The following is a 22,540-nucleotide window of genomic DNA, read 5'->3' as shown; positions in this document are numbered from 1 at the left end:
GCGTGATTTGACTCTTTAGAATTAATCACTGGAAAATGCACTATTGTGGATACTGTGTGGGGTGTTATCACCATGGAACATGGCTGCTGGCTGCTTTTTTTATGAGACATCATGGCACAGGGGGGGAAAGGAGCTGAATAAGTCAAGCATTTCGTTTGGGTTTTGTGTATAGTGCTTGAGTGTGGCAGAGGATGTACTTAACAACATAATTGCACATTTGAATAAGACTGGTACATCAAGCAGAGTAAACAGCAGCATTTAGGGAATGTAGCATTTAGCTGGCACAATGTTGATACTCTTTCTAAGTGTGAAACACCTTTTGTTTGTTTTCATGTTTGTAAAAAGATGTTGAAGCTAAGGGGAGAGACATTACAGACTCAGAGAAAACATTTGTAGTTTTAAAAACCTAAATTTAGGGTTGTGATGTTTAAAGGAACACCTCAATAAAGTTTAAAAGAGAGCTGTCTAGTTAGCATGATTAAGTGTGTGCCGTGCTAGCTACTGTATGCTGATGTTTAGCAGCATATCACAGGAAATATTGCCAAATATATTTGTTTGAAAAGCATCAGGATAGCATTGAATGTTTTTAGAAATATCAACATTTTGTGCGTAAAGTACCATTTTAAGCCAGCATGCTAAGTCAGGATTTTTTTAAACTGTTACCAGAACAAAACAAACTATTATGGTGATTTGAGAATGAGGTTCTGTGCCTATATGTAATGCAATCTTTATAGATTTACCCCAGAGACACTTGCCAAAAAGAACCCTTAGCCCTTAGCTAATTAACTCTAAGGTATTTTTTTCATTATTTCATTATGATTTCATATTTTAACATTCAGCAGTAGCTGAAAATGCAGGTAAACTTTGACCTACATGCGTGGCTATCCGTTGCTGCAATTCATCATCACATGCTGACATATTTCAGTTTCCTAGAATATTACAAGATGCGGGACTCCTCCAATGTCTGAATCATTCTGTTTTTGAGAAAACATCTACTCCTGCGCTATGCCAACACACCACCCCCCATGAGTGCTAAAAACAATGACTGACCTGTTGGAATTGACTCACACACCCCTTCTTTTCTTTTGCTTGTGAGTTTCAAATATTGGACATGCTGGACATCTGAATTAAATGGGGTCTGTGCATCAATACGACATCAATGCTAATTTAATTATGTAGCTAAAGTATTGTCATTGTAGTGGTAATATATTTTCCCTCCCCTTTCATCTCTGTGGAAAACGAAAGGATAAATTGAAAACATGCTGCTATTCTTTGTGTGAAAAATGGCAGACGCATGAGGGGGACAGAATGGGCACTTGTAATGAAATCGGTGATTTGCAGCACTGCCTGACAACAGGTCAGGAAAATTAAAATCCGCTGCTGCTGAAGGTCCAACCAGCACCTTCTGCATAAAGCTTCCAGCATGCACAGTTTAGCTAAAAAAAATTTCAGATTTTTGATCCTTTGGAAATTTGGGAGCCATCTGAAAAAAGCAGCAGTTAGACCAAACATGAATAAAATACACCTAGCATAAAAAAGTAAATTCACTGAGGGGAAAAAGGACACAAAATGTTGTATCAGCTTATTTTGTTGAACTTTGACCCATGGATTTCTGAGCCTTTGGTCTTATGAGCCAATAACTGGGTGGGGCTGTGGTATTTTTGGTCGGTAAAAGAACATGGAGCAGATGCTAATGATTAAGTAGTGGTCACACTGGACTTTTTTTTGCCTCACTGCTTTCTTACTGTTGCATGGCATGCAGACATAAACAAATAATAATAATAATAATAATAATAATAATAATAATAATAATAATAATTTCCATCTCATAAACCTCCAGTTGTAGGGCTTTTGTGGCAAAAATGTAATTAGATTGATATATAACGATTATACAACGATTGATTAACCACAATTTGGATCAATGCTTTACGGCGGTTAAAGACAGTTTGGATCAATGATTTAAAAGGCGATGACAAATAAATCAACACAACAATCATAAATCAGTTATTTTTGGTTATAATCAATTAGAATGAGATTTTTATATAAAAAAAAAGAACAGAAAACTGGTGTGTAAAAATAATTGATATTTTTAAACTGATGTCTGAATATGGTAGTAAGGTGATTTTCCTATAACACTTACTTAATACTTAATATTTTAATACTTGAATTTGTCGTTCTGTACGTCATTGGTATTGGTGAATTAATGGTAGGCCTACCCCAGATTCTGAACAACTTGGTCACAAGCTGTTCATCAGCTACTAAATAATATCACTTCACTTCATTGCAAATCCAGTGATATCGCCAAATATCGAATTGAAAATGCATCATATTGTGTGGAAGCCTGAGGTTTACATCCTTAATAGTAATGACACCAGGGCTGTGATGAAATTGTGTACTTTGACAGTACCCATGTATTCGATGAAGTACCTACTGCTCAACCATTGATACAGTACGTACTGATCAGTATGTGTGTGTAGTATGAAAACAATCCGGACGTACTACATCTGCCATGTTAAAATTCTCATGTGACCTACAACTTAAAAAGAGACAGCATGCCTTCCGCCATTTTTGATTCTGACAGCTCTTCTGTGCCAGTCCTGTTGTCTTATGGGATAGTGCACTGTCCATACTGCAGAATCTCGGTGGAAGCAGTAGGGAAGCTGGGTATTCCTTGCCTACTGTTTTATGAATACTGAGAATTCAAATGTACTACTCCTTTGGTATACTGTTTTTTGCCTACAGTATAGTGTGGTAGTAGGGATATATTTGGACACAGCTCATGTCATTTTTCAGAATGAACTGATAATGCATTCTTAAATGGATCAATTACAGATATGAAAGTTTTTTTTAGAAAGTTTGTCAGAAAGGATAGAACATATCCGTACAAAATATTAATTGTGTGAACATGATTACAAAAACAGTCCCACAAATCTCTAATTGAGACCAATTATGAACTGGAGTGAAGTAGCTGAGGTTGAGGATCAGTCAGAGCCAGAAGTCATACACCATACTGACAATCTGGCATTTCAACCTCTGTGTCTTTTTCCCAGTGTTTCCAGGACATGGTGATAGGGTTCATATGTAACTCAACTAAGGAAAATACAAAACAAACAAAAAAAACACTGATGACAGGCCACACCCACTTTGGGTTTTAATTTTATACAGATGCAGATATTTGGAGCAGTAAACAGATATAGATTTTCACAGGCATTGTGTTACACCCCTACAATAAAATAAGCTTCCATTCATCGCACAGACAGTTGTTTTTCAGATTTGCTTAACAGAACTCAAGGAAGACCTTAACATTGTATTACTCCTTGAGACAGAAACAAGCGCTACCTGTTGTACAAATCACTCAAACCAAAGTTCACCTTCCGTCCAGTAATACTCAGCTCCCACAGGTCTTCTGTTCTTTAGTCACTTTTTTTGCAGCCTGCCCTTTATTTAATGGGAAAAAAGTATGCAGAAAGGTCACCAAAGATCTGTGCAATTAGATATACCTGCTTAAGATTCCTGGCCTCCACGCCCAATGAGAATGAGGCCCTTGCATAAGAATCACGTTGCTTTTGTTCGGCTGGTTCTCCTAATTAAGGGTCAAGGGGAGGCAAGTCTGGGGAAGACAAGAGTGCCAATTAATGTTGGGCTGCATGCAGATAATCCCCGACTTTAGATAGACCTCTCCATCATACCTTTTTTTGTTCCTAATCACATTTTAGTGGAGGTATATTCATTTTGAAGGCTGATTTTTCTTCGGTTATCAAACTGGATACGAAGGGATTTATGCGTAAATCGTACATATGAGCATTTATACAAAAAATTTGTATTCATGAAAATCCGGTAAATTCAGAAGAACTTTGGTATCCTATTACTACTACTACTACTGTAAGTGTGTAAATTTATGCATAAGAAGACTACCTAATGTAAATTGACCGGTATGATTTTTTATGATTTTTTTTTTATTTTGGAGGATGAAAGCTGACTTATAAGTAAGTTCCGTTTGCCACGGCATTTGGTCAGTTTTAAAAAGCTTTGTCATGGTTTGGCCTCTGCCAGTAGAAGAGAATCTGATGATCACCAGTAATACTTTGTTTTTCTCCGTTTTTGTGCCAAATCATTTTCTTTTACCCTCACTCATATTGCACTGAATGGATGACACCAAATTCAACTCCATAATGTTTCTTCATATTTTGGTCTTTTCAGGTGCTGTGACTTCACTGGATATGCTTTTTTTTTATTCTTGTAGACATGAATCTAAAGTACTTCAACTTGTGGCTCATAGAAGTTCTTCAGTTATTTTGGCCATTTTGCGCTTTTTCTGCTCAGTGAACTTGTCCTTTTTATGGAGTTACCAAATGCAACTCGGCTGTGCCGTACACGTGCCTAGTAATTCATGAGTGATTACTATTTATCTACAGACAAATGCAAATATGAAGAAAATCAGCATTTACAAAACTTTTGTAAATCCAACATGAATTTGTAGTTTGGTTTGGCTTATGCAAACATTTCACACCCAACTTTAATCAAAGATTCATGAATGAGACCCACTGTGTGTGAATATCACTGCGCCTTTGAAGTCTCAAATCTGGTTGGTCAGAAGATTTATTGATTGATACATTTTCTACAACAGCAGCTCTGGCTGCAAAATTTATAATAATTAACTTGTTTTAATATATTATCAATTCTATAGCAACAACTTAAACAAGGACTTTGAATTGAGGAGCTGTTTATTTAACGTTTATGGAAGTAATCTCCAGTCTAACAGTCAAAGGTAAAGTTCTTTAAGCCTTACAACATAGGTTTACAGGTTTGCGTAAACTTTAAGGTTTACGACATGCAACATCGATCGAGGGATTTGTTGTTTTAAGTTTTTCAGTAACCTGACAAGCTGAATTTTGTTGTCTTATTAACTTTAAGAGAAAGAAAAAAGAGAAGATTGGAAGGGAACTGTTTATAACTGCCATAATGTAAGTGATAACAGGAATTTACTTGCATTGTACATTAGAATGTAGCTATAAACAGATACAAAATGTGCCATTTTTTACTTAATAAAAATTGTTAGCATTGGCAAGTTTCAGTTTTATAAGAGGAATAAACACTTGTGTTTAACTTGTACGTGTTGTGTCTTTGTTCAGTTTATTAAAGGCCACATCACCCCATTCATTTGTTAATTATTTTTCTATAACAGCATGCCCTGCCCCACTGAATAATAATAATAATAATAATAATAATAATAATAATAATAATAATAATGTTAGTAGGTAATTGATTCTATTGAAATGTTCCACTCCATGACAACTGAAAACAACAACAACAACAACGCACAACAGTGGTTGACGTTTAGAAGTATAGGATTTTAATACTGATGCCATTATCTGCAAAGGTAAAAATTTATATATTCACAGCCTCCTCTTGTTGTACAGGAAATGCAAGTGAAGAGAATGTCTCTGTAAATGTCAGCGATCACGGCCCATGTTCAGTATCGGTCACTGGACTTTCTATTCACCTCAGATAGTGACGCTCTCCTTCAGATCAATGGCAGCCTGAACCTCATCTGTTACTTTTTATTGCTGCTGTCAACCTGGCCGACCTTTCTGCCCGGCATTGAAGATGACCCCGTGGGTCATAAGCCTGATCTATTGTCTAAGTGCTTATCCCTTTAGGCCAGTGAGGTCAATGGTCAGCATTAAACACTAAGGGTGGAGGGTGGATGGGTGGTGATGGGATGGAAAGGTGTTTCTATTTGTCAGATTTTATGTTACAAAAGCAGGTGGCTCAAGAGCTGTGAAAGCCCTGGGGTGGTGTTTATTATCTTTTGCAGGAAACTAGAGGAAATGACAGTGTGTGGCATCCATTTTGGAAGCTTTATGGAATCTGTGGAAAGGCAGGATTGATCCTGGTAATTGTATCCTGTAGACAGAAGTGAAAGTGTTGCAGATTGTTATGGCTTGATCCAGATTTTTTTATTTTTGGAAGTGTCCTATGAACCTTCAGAAAGTTGTAATAATAATAATAATAATAATAATAATAATAATAATAATAATAATAATAATAATAATAATAAAAGAGAAGAAATCTCCTTATTAAAATTATAAGTAGAAGTGGAGAGTACAAAAGCCCTGGAAGATAAGCCAAATAAATAATAACAATAATAATAACAATAATAATAATAATAATAATAATAATAATAATAGTAATAATAATAATAATAATAATAATAATAATAATAATAATAATAAAGAAAAATTTTAAATAAAGTATGAGTCAAATTTCCAGTGTATTTTTCTGCCATGTGTAACATAGGATGCAAATAAACAAATAAATAAATAATTAACCACACACAAATCGAACTAACTAACTAACTAACTAACTAACAAAACAACCAAATAAAACAAAACAACAAAGTAAATAAATTCAGCCCATACCAGCGGTTTAGGCCCATTCGGCCATGCCGCTGGTATAGCAGATCACCAATAAAACCAGCAGAATACAACAGCTAAAGCATTACAGTGATTCTGTACATTATTAATCATAGTTTACTAATCCATTAACATATTAAAGAAAATTATGTTTGATAAAAATACAGGTGGATAGTAACTCTGGGTCTGTACTGGCAACTCATTCAGGTTGGCCACTTGGCACAAGCCCTGAGAGACTTTATAAACTAATCTGGGTTGTGTTAACTTGAGCACCATTGGGATAAACAGTGATTTAGGCCAAAAACAAGAATCCTTTCCTTGCCAAGATGCAAAAAGTATGGTGGCCCGTAAGTGCAGAACGTGTTAACATGCAAAAAACGTGGCAGCAAATCAGAAACACATTTACTGAAAACTGAAGTCCTGATTGAAGATTGCATCTTTGTTGCTGATTGGACAAGAATGAAAAGAAGGGAAAAGAATGCTATTCAGTGAGGAGTGAATATTTCTTTCCTTTAGGTGGCCTTCCAGTATTCACCTACTCATATTAATGCCATTCAAAGCTGACATCAGATCTAAAAGAACATCATACGAGTGCCCTTGATAAACATAATCATAAATAATCATAAATAAAAGCACAACAGTAACAGTAGATTCATTTAAGCTCATATTATACTTCCTCTTATTATAAACATGCTCCAGGGTGCACGGTGGCTTAGTGGTTAGTATGTTCGCCTCACACAACGCCAGGGTGGGGGGGCTCGATTGCCTTTTTTGGTTTGTTAATGTGTTTTGTACATACAGACCACTGTAAAAAGTAAAAAAAAACAAAAAGGAATTTGTTTAGCTAAACAGCAGTCAAATCCAACATTCAATCCAATGGCCACAATGGTCCTAATAAGAAATCAGCCCGAACACTATTCTTTCAAACTTTCAGGATGAGACTTATAAACCTCCCAAAAAGGAATGGAACAAAAGAATTGAACAATGCAATAGTTTGAGTTTACGTTTATGTGGTGGGGTGAAAAGAGAAAACACTCACCTGACAAACGAGTGGACATGAAACCCATTCCTACAGCACCTCACCTGACAGCAGGGACACAATGAACAGCTGCCCACTGCCCACTCACCCTGATGGACAAGATAATGGAGTGCAATAATGGTGCTCCATCCAGAGGCCTCCAGACGCTCAGTGTTCATCACTGCCCTCCCTGTCATCAGTACAGACACATAAATACACAGGTGACGGGTGGAGAGGGGCCAAGGCTGTGATACCAGACCCTGATATTATTTCTGCCACCCCTGTATGTTTTAGAGACAGACAGACATAGGGACATAAAGATCATGACATTGTTGTTTGTACAGGTTTAGAGATTACCTCAGGGTGTCTTAGCTTTCAATAGATTTTTTTTTTCATAAAGGCTACAGGGTTCTGCAGGCAAATCTGATTCCAGGCTTATATTGCAAAGAAAAATGAATTTGGATGTCTGAATACAGAATGTGCTGCTGCCTCAGTACTAGGATTATTTATATTTACACTTAGCCTTATGAAATTCACAATGTGATACCAAGGACAAAGACGAGAGGATTATAGGTTTAGCAGGTAGCCTATTTAATTTCAAGGAACAAGTGCAAAACTATAATGAGTCACAAGTCTTCTTCAAGAGCTCACTAGAATGTGAATACTTACTATAGTGTTTAAAACGTGTTTAAAAGAGCATTGGCCTTGCTATGTAAAGAATAAAACACAGTGGGGCAATTATGCAGCCTGATGTGAAGCAGAGTTTATGTTTCCACCCCGAACTTGATTCTTTTCCTATATGAGCAGGAATTTCTTTCCAATGAAGAAAGGCTTCTTAAGCCTAGTTCACACTGCACCGACAGACAATGACCAACGGCAGCAGACACGTTTGTCGGGTTTTGTCAGATCAGTGTGTTAACCCTGTCGGCATCTGTTGCCGTTGTTCAGTGTTTGTTTTCACTGACTGAACATGTTCAGTCATGTTTGTCAAGTCGTGGAATGTCTGAGGAGTGTGGTATGATTTTCCAACAAACTCTGACGTGATCCTACCTGGGTACAAATCATTGTCCTGATGATGAGGCAAGGGTCCCTGAAAACTCCTTAGAAATGAAAGGCCATGCACTAGGTTCTAGGCATGCTAAATTGTTGTTGTGGGTAAAATGGCAGATGTCTGGACAAATCAGAAAGAAAAGGACAAATTATGTATTGATGAGTAATTCAAATAAAATTGTTTATTTTGACCCTTGGTGAGGATCATATACACTTTTGTTTTGATTTTAATCAAGATCATCTGCTAACCATATGCTATTTTCCTTATTCTGTTTCATGAAGTAGCACAATTGCAAGAAAGGTTACATTTGTGTAAAAATATTGTTCTAATAGTCATAGTTTACCACATAGCCTACCATAAGATTCCTTTCTTGGAGTTGTTGAAACTGCTTGTGGGCAAACCGAGCAAACTTTTGAAAGCCCTGCACATCCTCTGTTTGCAATTCGTTGCATAAATATAAGTAAGCGTCCTGTCTCTCACGTCGCAACAACCGCAAATGACATATAAAGATACTAGTAATAGTAAAATTTTGATTGTGCTAAAAGATCATCCATTTTTAAACCAGTCTGACTGTCCGTAAACAAATTTGTTCATGTCTGTTGGTGCAGTGTGAACCTGATAGTTGTGTTTCTCAACATTCTAAATCCAACGGCCAACTTTAAAAGTTGGTGATTGTCGTTGTTGGTCAGTGTCTGTTGGTGCAGTGTGAACTAGGCTTTAGAGTCCATCATACAACTCCCTGTAAACTACTTTTTACTAAACAATAACATATTACAACAGTTATTATAGACTGCTGTTATATAAAGTTAATCAACACCTTCTGACCAATCAGATTTGAATATTCAGTAGTGCTGTGTTATAAAGATCATTTTTAGACATTGGCTGTCCAAAAACTAATAGCATAGCACTATTTGTACAGGACTAGTTTCTAAACGTAGCTTGCATTACAATTCTCATCACCCAATGTGTGTGATTCCATGTACCGATTCGGACGGGACTAACATCTCCATATTTATTGCAGAGGTGGGAGTGTCTGTTTTGTACATCTGGGCATTGCAGAAGATCATGTTCTCTGGATTGATTTAATTTTAATTTATTAAAATTAGTTACTAAAAAAAAAACTTACTAAAATAAACTTTACATGATTTTATAGAACTGGCTGCTTATACAGTAATAAACCCACTGAAGTAAAGATGTAATTACTTATATAATTAAAACATTATATAATTGAGTGCAGAAAGTAAGGTGAGCAATCACCTGACACTGATATTACAGTGGCCAGTCTTAACAATTTCCGTGATTTGGTTCTTCTTGTTGATTTCATTTTTTATTTCTTCACCGGGTAGCAAAAACATGTACATCCATACTGAATTGCATGCAGCAAGCAGAAAATGCCCATTTCTATGGTAGTTCATGTTGGTCACAAGGAAATGCTTTGTGAAAAAATATTATCGCAGTCACAGACATTCGCATTCGGATGGGATTAGATTTCTCAGAGGATCACTGAAAAACAGTAGGTAAATTGCTCTGGAATTTTTACAGAGGTTGTGTGAGAAAAAACACAGACTTGGCAGATTCGGATGGGATTAAAATTGCGAAGTATGTCTGTCTAACATGAATTTCTCTAACGTCCCCCAGGAAAACTTGTCCCGTCCAAATAGTGCTCATGACTGCTTTTGGGGAATTGATAGTTTACAAAAATTATAAAAGGTTTCAGTTCATAGACAACAGGACGTTATATATGTATATATATATATATATATATATATATATATATATATATATATATATATATATATATATATATAACCTTCTTTCTCCAAGAGCAAACTCATACTTTGAAAAATGTTACACATGTTAAAGGTCACAAGCGAAATGTTTATTTCTATTTCTTTATTTTGTCTAAGAAACATGTTTATGTGTAAAATAAACTCATGCCGAACATTCTGTATCGTCTAGAATTTGAATTTCTGAGGTATTGTTTTGAAAATAGTGCATGATTGAGCCTTTCAAGGATTGGAAAGGAAGCACACGTTGTATGTTTCATCATTCCTTTCCTAAGTGACAAAAAGGGTTTTGAGAGGTTTGAAGCAAAGAGAAGAGCAGAGCTATGGATGACACTTAACACTTTGTAGTGGTGGAACTATATTAGGAATATGTTCCCCCAAGATGGCTGTCAGAGCATGATTCTTTGAAGTAGTGGTATAACACTGTGTCACTATCTGTATCTATATCTTTTTAGTGCTCCAAATATCAGAATAGGTATCCGGATCTGTATTTGGATTTGAACACTATGACTATGCCCCTATAAAAAACTTTTGGAAAAAAAACTAAAAAAAAAAAAAAAAAAAAAAAAAAACACACACAAAACCCAGCGCTTTAGGAGAAATAATCAAAATGATAATAACAAATGTCAATTTACATAACTTTATTCCACTCCTGAACATCTACAGTTATTCAACTTCAGCCACTTAACTTGACTTAATAATTGTGGAAAGCTCCTTGTTGCTTTTCAGCAACCGTTCTGTCTAATGTGACAGCGTAAGCTAGTATTATTAAAAAAAAAATAATAAATACAAAAAATCACGTCTTTCCAAAAGCAGTTACTTATTGTTTATAGATGACAACAACAGCAACCTAATAAGTCCCTCTAGGATTTTGCAATTTTGCAATTAACACAAAATCAAGGACACTCTGCAAAATTCCCAGGAGCTTGCAATTATATTTCCGCAGATTTTGTGCAGATTTGGGCCAAGACGTGTCATATGATGTCATCACAACGTACATTCAGTCATAGTCCTCTTTGATTCACATGCGGCGAACATGAGTTCAGATAAAAGAGTTCATTTACAAAGAAACATCACGTGCAAAACAATTTTGCGCAATTGTAATTTCGCCAATTCAATTCGTTTTCCGCAAAAAAGCACAAAAATCTCCACTTATTGCATTGCAAATGTAAAAAAAAACAAAAAAACAAAAAACAAAATGAAGCATTTTTGGCCACAACAATCACAAAAAAAAAACAAAACTCCACAAAATCCTGTATGAACTGCCTAATAATATTTTATCACATTTACTTTTTGGGGGTTTTGGTTTGTTACATTTCAGAAAGATCAGAGATATACATTGGACATGTTATCAGATGCTGTCTACTATGAAGCTGGGGCACAGTGCCACTGCGAGTCAAAATGGGGGCCTTTTCAATTAATATCAGTTAATGATTAAGAATGACAAAAAAATAACAACAAATGTACAAGTTAATATTTTTAAAATGCTTAAATACTTTTTTGGAAGCTTCCCAGTGTTCAGCATGCTCTGTGTGGGCTATGTGGAGATGTGGCTCTATAAATAAAAGCAGATTTCTTTTGTGAATTTTGGGCCAGTTTGAATAGAAATGTGATATATTTTTATTTTGGAACTCAGTTAGGCATTTTTTAGGTCAGGCTACTGGTAGAAATAGATAATGATAGATTTAAAAAGAAAAAAAAATATATATAATACACACAAAAAAAGAAATGTCCTTTCACATATAACTGCTTTTATTTCCAGCAAATTTCGTAACATTTGTAAATATTTGTATTAACATAAAAACTTCCAACAGCTGAGACATAAACTGAACAAGTTTCACAAACAATTGATGAACAGAAATGGAATAATGAGTCCCTGAACAAATTGGGGGCGGGGGTCAATATTAAAAGTAACAGTCAGTATCTGGTGGCCTCCAGCTGCTTTAAGTACTACAGTGCATCTCGTCCTCATGAACTGCACCAGATTGGTCAGTTCGTGCTGTGAGATGTTACTCCACTCTTGCACCAAGACATTTGCAAGTTCTCGATCACGTTCTCGAGTTCCCAAGCCATGGGGTGGCTGGGGCTCAGGTGGTAGAGCGGGTTGCCCCCTAATCATAGGGTTGGCAGTTCCATTCCTGGCCCGGGTGACTCCACATTTTGAAGTGTCCTTGGGCAAGACACTGTACCCCAAGTTGCTCCTGATGGTAAGCTAGCACCTTGCATGGCAGCTCCTGCTACCATTGGTGTGCGTGTGTGTGAATGGGTGAATGAGACACAGTGTAAAGTGCTTTGGATAAAAGCGCTATATAAGTGCGCCATTTATGTCATGGTTACATGTAATTTGCCACTACAAACACGATCGATTGTCCTTCCTGTCTCCCTGTACCACTATTTAAGACGTCTTACATTACAAAGATTGTAGTTTATTGTTCTGGCCACATCTGCAGTCCTCATGCCTCCCTGCAGGCATGTTCTGGTGTTTTTCAGAGTCAACAGAAAGGTCTCTTTAGTGTTCTAAGTTATTATAGATGTGACCTTAATGGCCTGCCACATGTAAACTGTTCGTGTCTTAAGGACTGTTCCACAGGTGCATGTGCAATAATTGTTTATGGTTCATTGAACAAGCATGAAAAACATTGTTTAAACCCTTTCCAATAAAGATCTGTACATCTTATTTGGATTTTACAAAATTATCTTTAAAATACAGTCTCCTGAAAAAGGTGTGTTTCTTTTTTTCTGAGTATATATAGTCTATCTGCTATTCATATCTGTATTTGTATCTGTTTGAACACATTCTCTGTTATTTCTGAATTATATATTCAACTTTGCAGTACATGAGTGATTGGAAAGTGTTGTGAGGGTTGGTAGATCAGTTAGACATCATCAAAATGTCAGAATTTATAAACATTTAATAAAGACACCATTTCTTCTACAATGCTGAATTGACATTCCTTTTCAGTTGATAAAGAAGCTTTGTTCTCCATCTGCAGTAACATTAGAGAGGTAGACAGTCATCACATTTGATACATGAGGTTGAGAAAAAGCAAAGAGAAGTCCATTTCAAGCACAGGATTTACCATGTGGAGATCTTAATGAAATTGAGATTTCCTGTAGGATGAATGAAACAGAAGCCTAGCAGTCAATGACATTGATGTGTCTTGGTCACAGTATGTAGCATATTGCAGTTCCATGTCAGCAAAGCTTTAGAACAAACGGATGGTTTCCTGCTTTTGACAAAATTCCCATTAGCATTGATCAGCCCAATGAATTAGGCTAAATAGCAGCAACTATTTTGATTTAACTTAAAAATATGACAACTTAATTACCTGCATTAATACAGACTATGGAAAATAAGTCAGTACTTGAATGCCTGAATGCCAAAGTTTTTATCCGCTCCTGTTAATGGCTGTGCTTGACAAAAGGTATTCAGAGAGCATTTTGGTTATGAGGTGTGGTGTACTCGTCTGACTTAAAGATGTTACTTGAGTCTGGCTAGCAACATGGAACAGTTCTGTTAGCAACATTGAACACTTATAGAACAACACCTATGTTTACATGCACATCAAATTCTGTTTAAGGTTTATATTCGGGTTACAGCCATATTCCTAATATGATGTTTATTTGCATACAAGCATCGGAATATTCCTGTATACATGGTTGTTGTTAGTATAGCTTTCCATAAAATTTGGCCTAAATAGCTAGCCTACAGCTAAGCATTTTTTAGCACCCACAATCCCTTGCGAAAAGAGCAAGCATACCTCCTTTCAGTGGATTTGCTGAATGTGGTGTTTACATGCAACCCAATAAATCAGGCATATTCCAGGGGTGGAAAACAGAAGTTGAGGAATCAGAATATTGTCTTAATCTGAATCTGGCAATTACATGATTCAATACTAATTAGAATATTGACAAATTCCTATTAATATCAGAATATTGATGTGTGTGTAAAAGTAGTCAGTGTTTCTGTGGTACACTATACTGTATTTTGCTCAGATTAGTCACTCTTTCTTAACTCTGATTCTGGAAAGACAATCTACCAATTGTCTAGTAATTAAAATGTGTAGTAAAGATAGTTCCTTCCAAACAGCCACACCACATACCTATACATGTGTGTAGTGGAGCAGGATTTGGAAAAGAATTGTGAGCACCACAGCATTGAGGTGCTTCATACCACCAAGAAATATATAAACCAGTTTAGGTGACTTGCATTAACATTCCAAATGAAATGTTTTCTGGTTGTTGGACAAGTGGTGACTGTTATATCAACAGAAAATTAAATGAAAAACTAATGCATAATGCAGTACGTACAGTACATATACCAAAGTAGTGTTGAATTCTCTAATCTTATTAGTCAAAAACGTGTTGATTAATTTTCTATAACAGCAGCTCTGGCAGTAGTGCCAGCTGTAATTCAAGTCACAGGTTTATATTAATGTGCTTGTTTTATATATATGTGCTGCTGTTTAACAAAGATGATTGATGATGGTCAAGCTTTCTGTAAGGAGATGGGTAGGTTAGTTTATGGAAGGAGTCTCCAGTGTCAGCACTTTGTAACAGTCAATAACAGCTTTGCTTTATGAGAAAATTTGAAAGACAGAGGACTTTCCTTAAACTTTCCTGTTTTCTAAGTAACATTATTAGCTGTGTGTTTTTTTTTTTTATTTTTATTTTTTTGTCTTATTGACTTCAAGAGAGAAAAAAGAGATTGGGATGACTGTTAATGACTGATAATGTAAGAAATAACACTAACTAACTTGTTTTTACGGAAGGTTCAGAACATTAAATGCAACTATAAATATAAATGCGTATGACTTTCTTTTTTAATAAATGTGCAATATTAATTAGTTGGCAATTTGCTGTGCTGTAAGAAGAATAAAACATTTCGGGGTGTGCTGTTACAGGAAAATAATCACTTTTGGGTGGTAACATTAACTTTGCTTTGTGTCAGGCTAATAATTTTCCTATAGCAGCATATAACCCTTTTGTGTTTTATTCCCTGACAAGGTGTACCCGACAATATTTTTTAACTACATTTCAGCTTCATGTAGAGGTTTAAATGACTGCTTGCCAGTGTTGTATTGCTCTTACAGAGCATAATACATCACTGTATTTCACAAATAGCCTGTTAGTTTAGCAGTCAACCCCTTTAACACATATTGTCAACTGACATCAAGCCCTTTCCTAGGCTTTCAAATCTCTTTGATGGATAATTTTTGTGAAATCAAACATGTGCTCTGGAATACGGTGAAATTGTATGACAAGGCGACGAATTAGCATAGAAAGTGACAGCAAGTTGAAGAGTTTGGAGAAAAATGCAGTGCTCAACACACCATGGAGGTCTTCCATCACAGTAATTTAGAGGCACAGCTCTCAGTGTGACACACTCATTATTGTTGTTTACTCTCCAAGCATGTGGCCTTATATGGTGATGTTTGCTCTGCCGAGTACTGCACACAGTTTCCACACCCACAGATGCACTCGAGTCGCAAAGTCACAGAATTTAGGAAACGCGCTCGGCTTGCCTTTAAGGTATGACAGATCCAAAAGCTAATTAAAAATAATAACGCCTCATTGAAATTCACTGGCCTTAGATCCCTCCAGAGGGAAAAGATTGAATGGGAGTTGGAAGATCAGTTTGTTGCAGTCAAAGATCAAGCATATCTCTGTTCTGTGTCACATGATACAGTCTGGGTAATAACTTGTGCTTTGCGTGCACAAGTTTGTAGATCCTACAATGTTGATTTTTTTTTTTCAGGACATGTTCCTAAAAACCTTAGCAAGTACTGTTAAAGATAAGTAAAAGTAGATGTAGTCACGCAAACAACTGCCATATTGCCAGAACTAATTCTATGGCCACATTGCCTCTGGTTGTCCGAACTATCACATGAGATCAGGTTCAGCTGAACAGACACTAAAGAACCAAAAGTACTACTCTGATGGGACAGGATTTCCAGACATAGTGTTAGTGTTCCTGTTAAGTAATGTTGCTGGAGTATGTAATGATTCTGATCAGTTCACATAGCTAAGCAATCTCATGAGGGTACTGATTTCTCAATGTACACATTACATTGTTACACTAAAAATTGGAGGCACACTACATACACCCCATGTGTGCTACAAAACAAACTCACCAAACATCCCCAAAGTGCCACTTTTTTAAAAAGTAATTTTAAATACAGTCTACAGTGCCCTCAACTAAATATGAGCAAAGAAGGTTGTGAAAAATGTCTTTATTTTTTAACCTTTTGATCTTTTGTTAAAAAAATTCACAAAAATACTCTCTCATCCAAAAATTTCCATGCTCTCATGGATATCAAATAATTGCAAACAACACAGTTTTATATATATATATATATATATATATATATATATATATATATATATATATATATATATATATATATATATATATATATATTTGTTAAATATAGGTGTTCAACAATGATTGGCACCCTTTTAGTCAATAATTTGCCCAGTCAATCTCCCTTTGCCCAGATAACAGCTCTGAGACTTCTTCTATAATGCCTGATGAGGTTGGAGAATATATGACAAGGGTTTTGAGACCATTTCTCCACACAGAATCTCTCCAGATCCTTGAAATTTCAAGGTCCATGCTGGTGGACTCTCCTCTTCAGTTCACCCCACAGGTTTTCTATGGGGTCAGGGGACTGGGATGGCCATGGCAGGACCTTGATTTTGTGGTCAGTAAGCCATTTTTGTGTTGTTTTTGTTGTATGTTTTGGATCATTGTCCTGCTGGAAGATCTAACTACGGCCCATTTTAAGCTTTCTGGCAGAGGCAGTCAGATTTTCATTTAATATCTGTTGATATTTGATAGAGTCCATAATGCCATGTATCCTAAAAAAATGTCCAGGTCCTCTGGCAGAAAAACTGCCCCAAAACATTAAAGAGCCACCACCATATTTAACTGCGGGCATGAGGTACTTTTCCATATGGCTACCTCTCTGGTGTTTATTGCCAGAAAGCTATATTTTGGTTTCATCTGACCATAGAACCCGATCCCATTTGAAGTTCCAGTAGCGTCTGGAAAACTGAAGATGCTCGAGTTTGTTTTTGGATGAGAGTAGAGGCATTTTTCTTGAAACCCTTCCAAACAACTTGTGGTGATGTAGGGGACTTCAGATTGTAGTTTTGAAGACTTTCTGATGTCAAGACGCAACTAACTTCTAAAAGTTTAAATTTTTTATTTAAAAAACAAAATCACATTCCCAAAGCTCCTTATATATTGTTGGTGTCGTTTGCTACCCTGTCTTCTGGAGTGCCATGACTCTTAACCTCTTTCATTTCCTTTCTCAACTTGGAATTATTACATCTGACAGAATGCATCCCTGTGTCACCCCTATATTGAATATATAGCTCAAGGCGAGTAATTATTGAACACATTAGGAAAGAATAGCCAGGGGATACTTCTGCATTGATTAGACATCTTACATTTCTACCAGCCACGTTATTAAAACTTCATTTGAAAGCTTTTGTGATGAGGTTCAGGCTTCTGTGGCCTTCTGTCCCTCTTTGACGTAAAGCCGGAGACACGCAGAGCAGACCTGCTGCTATGCTTCAAACTCTGTGTGCAGAATATGAATAAAGCAGAGTTATGCAATATTTTGTGAACGTTTGGAGGCTGTGTGTTCACATTGCAGCATGGCTCCTGCTGAGATGACACACTTAAATACATCACTCACAATTTCATTATCTAACTCACAAAACAATGGTGCATTAAGCAGCCTTTCCCACATAATACATGCATTCCTGTGATTACATACAATACTAGTGCTCTTGCTTCTGCCACATTTCGACCATGTTGTGGCCCAGGTCTGAATCTATCGTCTACTTTTCTTTTTTCATCATCCGTACCCTATATATTCTCTGGCCCATACAATTTGTATTCTCCTTGACATTTTTCATTAAAAAAAAGCTATTTTTGAATTTCTGTTGAAGCAGGGAAAACCCAGAATCTGATACAACATTTCAGGAAGTCAGAAAAATTAAGACGAATGCTTCTCAGGAGTTATTACAACATGGTTTGCTGAACAAAACTTTAAACAACCCAACAGGTTGAAATGTCACAAAATAGGCTCAATGACTTTGAACCCATGTGACCAAAATAAGTAGTTACTGAAGATGAAAGAATGAAAGAATAAATTAATGAATGAATGGATGAATGAATGAATGATCGAACATTTGACAGGCAATTTATGAAAGGATCCTGTAGTAAACAGAAATAAATACCTAGAGAACCCATCTTCTAATCAGTAACAGTAACTAATGTTAATTAACAAAACTGTTGTTAAACATAGGGTATATGTTGACAATTTTGGCTACCGAGAATCATTGAGCATATGACAGCTCGAATCAAGCCAAGCTGAAAATACTGTGCGTGTTGGTCTGTGATAGATATGAGCTAGGTTAGTAGCATTATGAGCTTAGCTGGTTGGCTAATGACTGGCTATCTACAGTGAATGTTCAGCTGTAGAGAAATGGTCAGAAATGACAGTGTTAACAGTGAGCAAGTTGATTGAAAAATATTATTGAAAATAGATTCTTTTTAATAGTTGACAATTACACATTCTTGCATTCTTGGGTACTATATTATTGGTGGGCATAGAAACAATAGCCTTGCTCATTGGAGTAAATTTGACTTGGTTACTGGGATGAAATTTTATTCGTAGGCCTGCTCTAGTTCTTTTTTAGTTCTGTTTTTTTTTTTCTCATTTCCTTTGTCCTCCATGTGTGTGTTTACTTTTTTAGATTCCTCAGATCAGCTATGCCTCCACAGCTCCAGAGTTGAGTGATGATCGCCGCTATGACTTCTTCTCACGTGTGGTTCCACCAGACTCGTTCCAGGCCCAGGCCATGGTGGACATTGTGAAGGCTATGGGATGGAATTATGTCTCGACTATAGCCTCAGAAGGCAGCTATGGAGAGAAGGGAGTTGAGGCCTTCATGCAGATCTCACGAGAAGCCGGTGAGCCACCTAAGCATATGTTTTCCTACCACTTGCCCTTTCTTACCAGGAAATGATGCTCTATTGACAAAGTCTATGTGTTTTCATTTTCTAGAAATGCAGTGGGAATTTTGTTTTAAAGCACCCAATATCTTATCTTTATCTCAGTAATATACTTTGAATGATGAACATTTAGTAGAAAAGTACACTCAAAAAAATTGAGGTAATATAGGAAAAAAACAATAATTTTCCATTATATTGCATAGAAAACAAACAAACAAACAGGTCATTTAAATTCAAACAACACTAAAGCCATGAAATAAAGGCTATTAAAACATCTGGAATATGATTCAGATTATCTTTCATTTGTGCTATCCTTGCTGTAATCATCATAACTACTAAATTACTCTAAAATAAGAGTTTCTACTGTATATAAAGAATAAAATCCCCTAATAAATACATACCAGTCTCGACAGAATCTAGCCGCTTTCCCTTTAAAATTTTTTTTTTAGATATCATTAAATAACAATTTAGACACATTGCACACAAATAAACAACAGAACAAAAAAAGCAAAAACAAAAAAAGATTCCGAATTAAATTACAGTGAACACCAGCTCTTGTAAGAGATTTGGTAACATATTGTAGATTCACCTCATATCTAACCTTACTTCAGCTAGTATTAGGATACAGAATATATATATAGAGAGGGAGAGATATATAAAATAAACTTCATAGCTCTGCAGTAAAATTTACAATACAGTATGGGAAGTTATTAGTTTAGTCTGTATTAATCACACAGGGTATTTATTTATTTATTTTTTTAATCACAATATTATGTGTAACTTTATAATACTGGGTGTTATTGCTGCTTTTCCAGAAATGTGACTGTCAGATACAAAAATATGGGAGTGGATTTAAGTGTCACTGATGTCAGTAATTGAGATAAAGCTTTGTCTGAAAGGTCTTGGATGTAATGTGTTCAGTCACTCAAATGTCATACCAAACAAAGTGCTACACACCCCAGGGATAATTTCACCCCACACCATCATTAGTGAAGACAGCTAATGGTTGAGACTTAACATGCTGCTTTTAGGTCATAAATTACATTCCAAGCTTCTAAATGCCATGAAGACATTGAAGTGGCAAAGGCAAATCTCTAATAGTAATTACAAAACATTGAAATGAGTTGATTACTTTGCCTATATTGTAAATGGTATTGCTCTAGTTCTGGTTTAGTTCTGTTTTTTTTGTTTTTTGTTTTTTCTCTCATTACCTTTGTCTGAGAACTTTGAATGAGCACTTTACTCATTCACACACACACACACACACACACACACACACACACACACACACTACCCCCTGAGATACAGGCAAGCCACGGCTATACTGTGACAATTTAAATTTCTTAGAGCAGTGGTTTTCAGCCAGGGGGGAGAGATTGGAAGGGGGCCCAAATTGTTTTCAAGGAAAAAAAAAAAAGAAAAACCCCGCATTCCCTCTCCCTCTGTTTTTTCTTTTTACTGGGGAGGGGTGGTGCTTAGCCTGCCTTTCATCTAGCTGTCAGTGCAGACCAGTGTTGCCAACTTACCAACTTTTCAGACCCCTTTAGTGACTTTAAAAGAATAAAAAAGCGCCTAGCACAAATCTTGCGACTTTTTGGACAAACCTCAGCAACTTTCCAAATGTCGCAAGTACTGTCCTGCAAGCACGAGGTCTTGCTTTCCCGCTGCACTCACACCTTTCTCTGCATCTGCTCTGTTCAGTGAGAGGCTGAGCGCGAGAGATTTAACAATGTCATGGATAACGAGACGTGCCTTCGTCCCAATTTACATCATTCATGTGCGAATGTTTTTAGAATGCAAGACGAATGGAATGCAACATGTTTTACATGTAAAATAGTCCACGTTATTACAGCCTAGTTCTCTTGTTCAAAGTAGTTACAGTGTTCAGAAACATTTTTGATCATTCATGTTCCATACCTGTCCATTATACAGTTTTATAAAAGTCATAAAAAGTTATTTAAAAAATCATAAAATATATGAAAAGTAATTAAAAAGTACAAAAACACAAAAGCAAAAAAAAAAAATTCAGCATCTATCTATCTATCTATCTATCTATCTATCTAGGGGTGTACTCACTTTTGTTGCCAGCGGTTTAGACATTAATGGCTGTGTGTTGAGTTATTTTGAGGGGACAGCAAATTTACACCGTTACACAAGCTGTACACTCACTACTTTACATTGTAGCAAAGTGTCCTTTCTTCAGTGTTGTCACATTAAAAGATATAATCAAATATTTACAAAAATTTGAGGGGTGTACTCACATTTGTGAGCTACTGTATATATCTCTCTATATATCTACATCTCTCTCTCTCTCTCTCTCTAAAGATAGATAGATGTAGAGCTCAAGAAGGACAATATAATTATAGAATAATAAACATTGTTTAATAATGGCTGTTTGTGATCGTTGTTAAGTAATTTAATTGTGTAAACAAGAAGAAAAAAAGCTTTTAGTTAAGCTTGCAATAAAATAAAATGGTTTGAGAAGAATTTTTTATTAAAATTAACCCAGACAATGGTTCTTGTTAATAGGAGATTCAAATCAGATATTTTTTCTAGAGTTTCTATAATAATTCAAATAATGTGTATTATCACATAAAGTGGAAGACTAACATGTGCTTGTTGCGGCTATGGAGAGTCGGAGACAGATGTATGTGTAGATTTAAAGTTTTAATAAACATGAGGTCAAAACATAAAAGACAATACGTATGAGGTGAGAGAGCATAACCTGACAACAGAGGAGAAACACAGCAAGACCAAGAGTGTGGTGCAAACACTGATTACACACACACACACACACACACACACACACACACACACACACACACACACACACGTGTTCATAAACAAGAATAAGGATCAAGTGCAGGTGGTCATGTGACTGTGATGCAGCAGCGCAGTGGCTGCAGGGAACTGAAGTCCAGTGCTCCCTCCGCCAATTCATGACAGTGATACCTAACGCATGGTGAGCTAGTTATCTTTAAATGTATAAAGGGGAAAAAAACAAAAACAAAATCTGATTATCCGCCTGTAACAAAGTTTCTGACATAATTTTTACTTCCTCAACAAAAAGTCAGCAAGTTTTGCCTATATGGCACCTAAATGACATTTCAGTCTGGCTAGCATGTTTATTTCTTGATATCTTTAACTTGAGGCAACTACGTGTTGTACTAGCAGAAGAGTTATATGATGGCATGACACTGGATTTTTTTTTCTTACTTACCTGTGTGTTCCTGATTC

General features: G+C 36.1%; 1 protein-coding gene across 2 annotated transcripts in view; it reads left to right on the top strand.

Annotated features, from left to right (window-relative positions):
• Positions 1–22,540, top strand: part of LOC108280992 (metabotropic glutamate receptor 7) — a 225,910-nt gene that overhangs the window by 60,997 nt on the left and 142,373 nt on the right. For both annotated transcript variants that reach the window (XM_017496509.3, XM_047149369.2), the window contains exon 2: positions 19,045–19,261. In XM_017496509.3, coding sequence (XP_017351998.1) covers positions 19,045–19,261 — 217 coding nt within the window. The remainder of the gene's footprint in view (positions 1–19,044; positions 19,262–22,540) is intronic.

Source organism: Ictalurus punctatus, chromosome 21, assembly GCF_001660625.3.
Source record: "Ictalurus punctatus breed USDA103 chromosome 21, Coco_2.0, whole genome shotgun sequence".
Taxonomy (NCBI): domain Eukaryota; kingdom Metazoa; phylum Chordata; class Actinopteri; order Siluriformes; family Ictaluridae; genus Ictalurus; species Ictalurus punctatus.
This window is presented reverse-complemented; position numbering and strand designations above follow the sequence as displayed.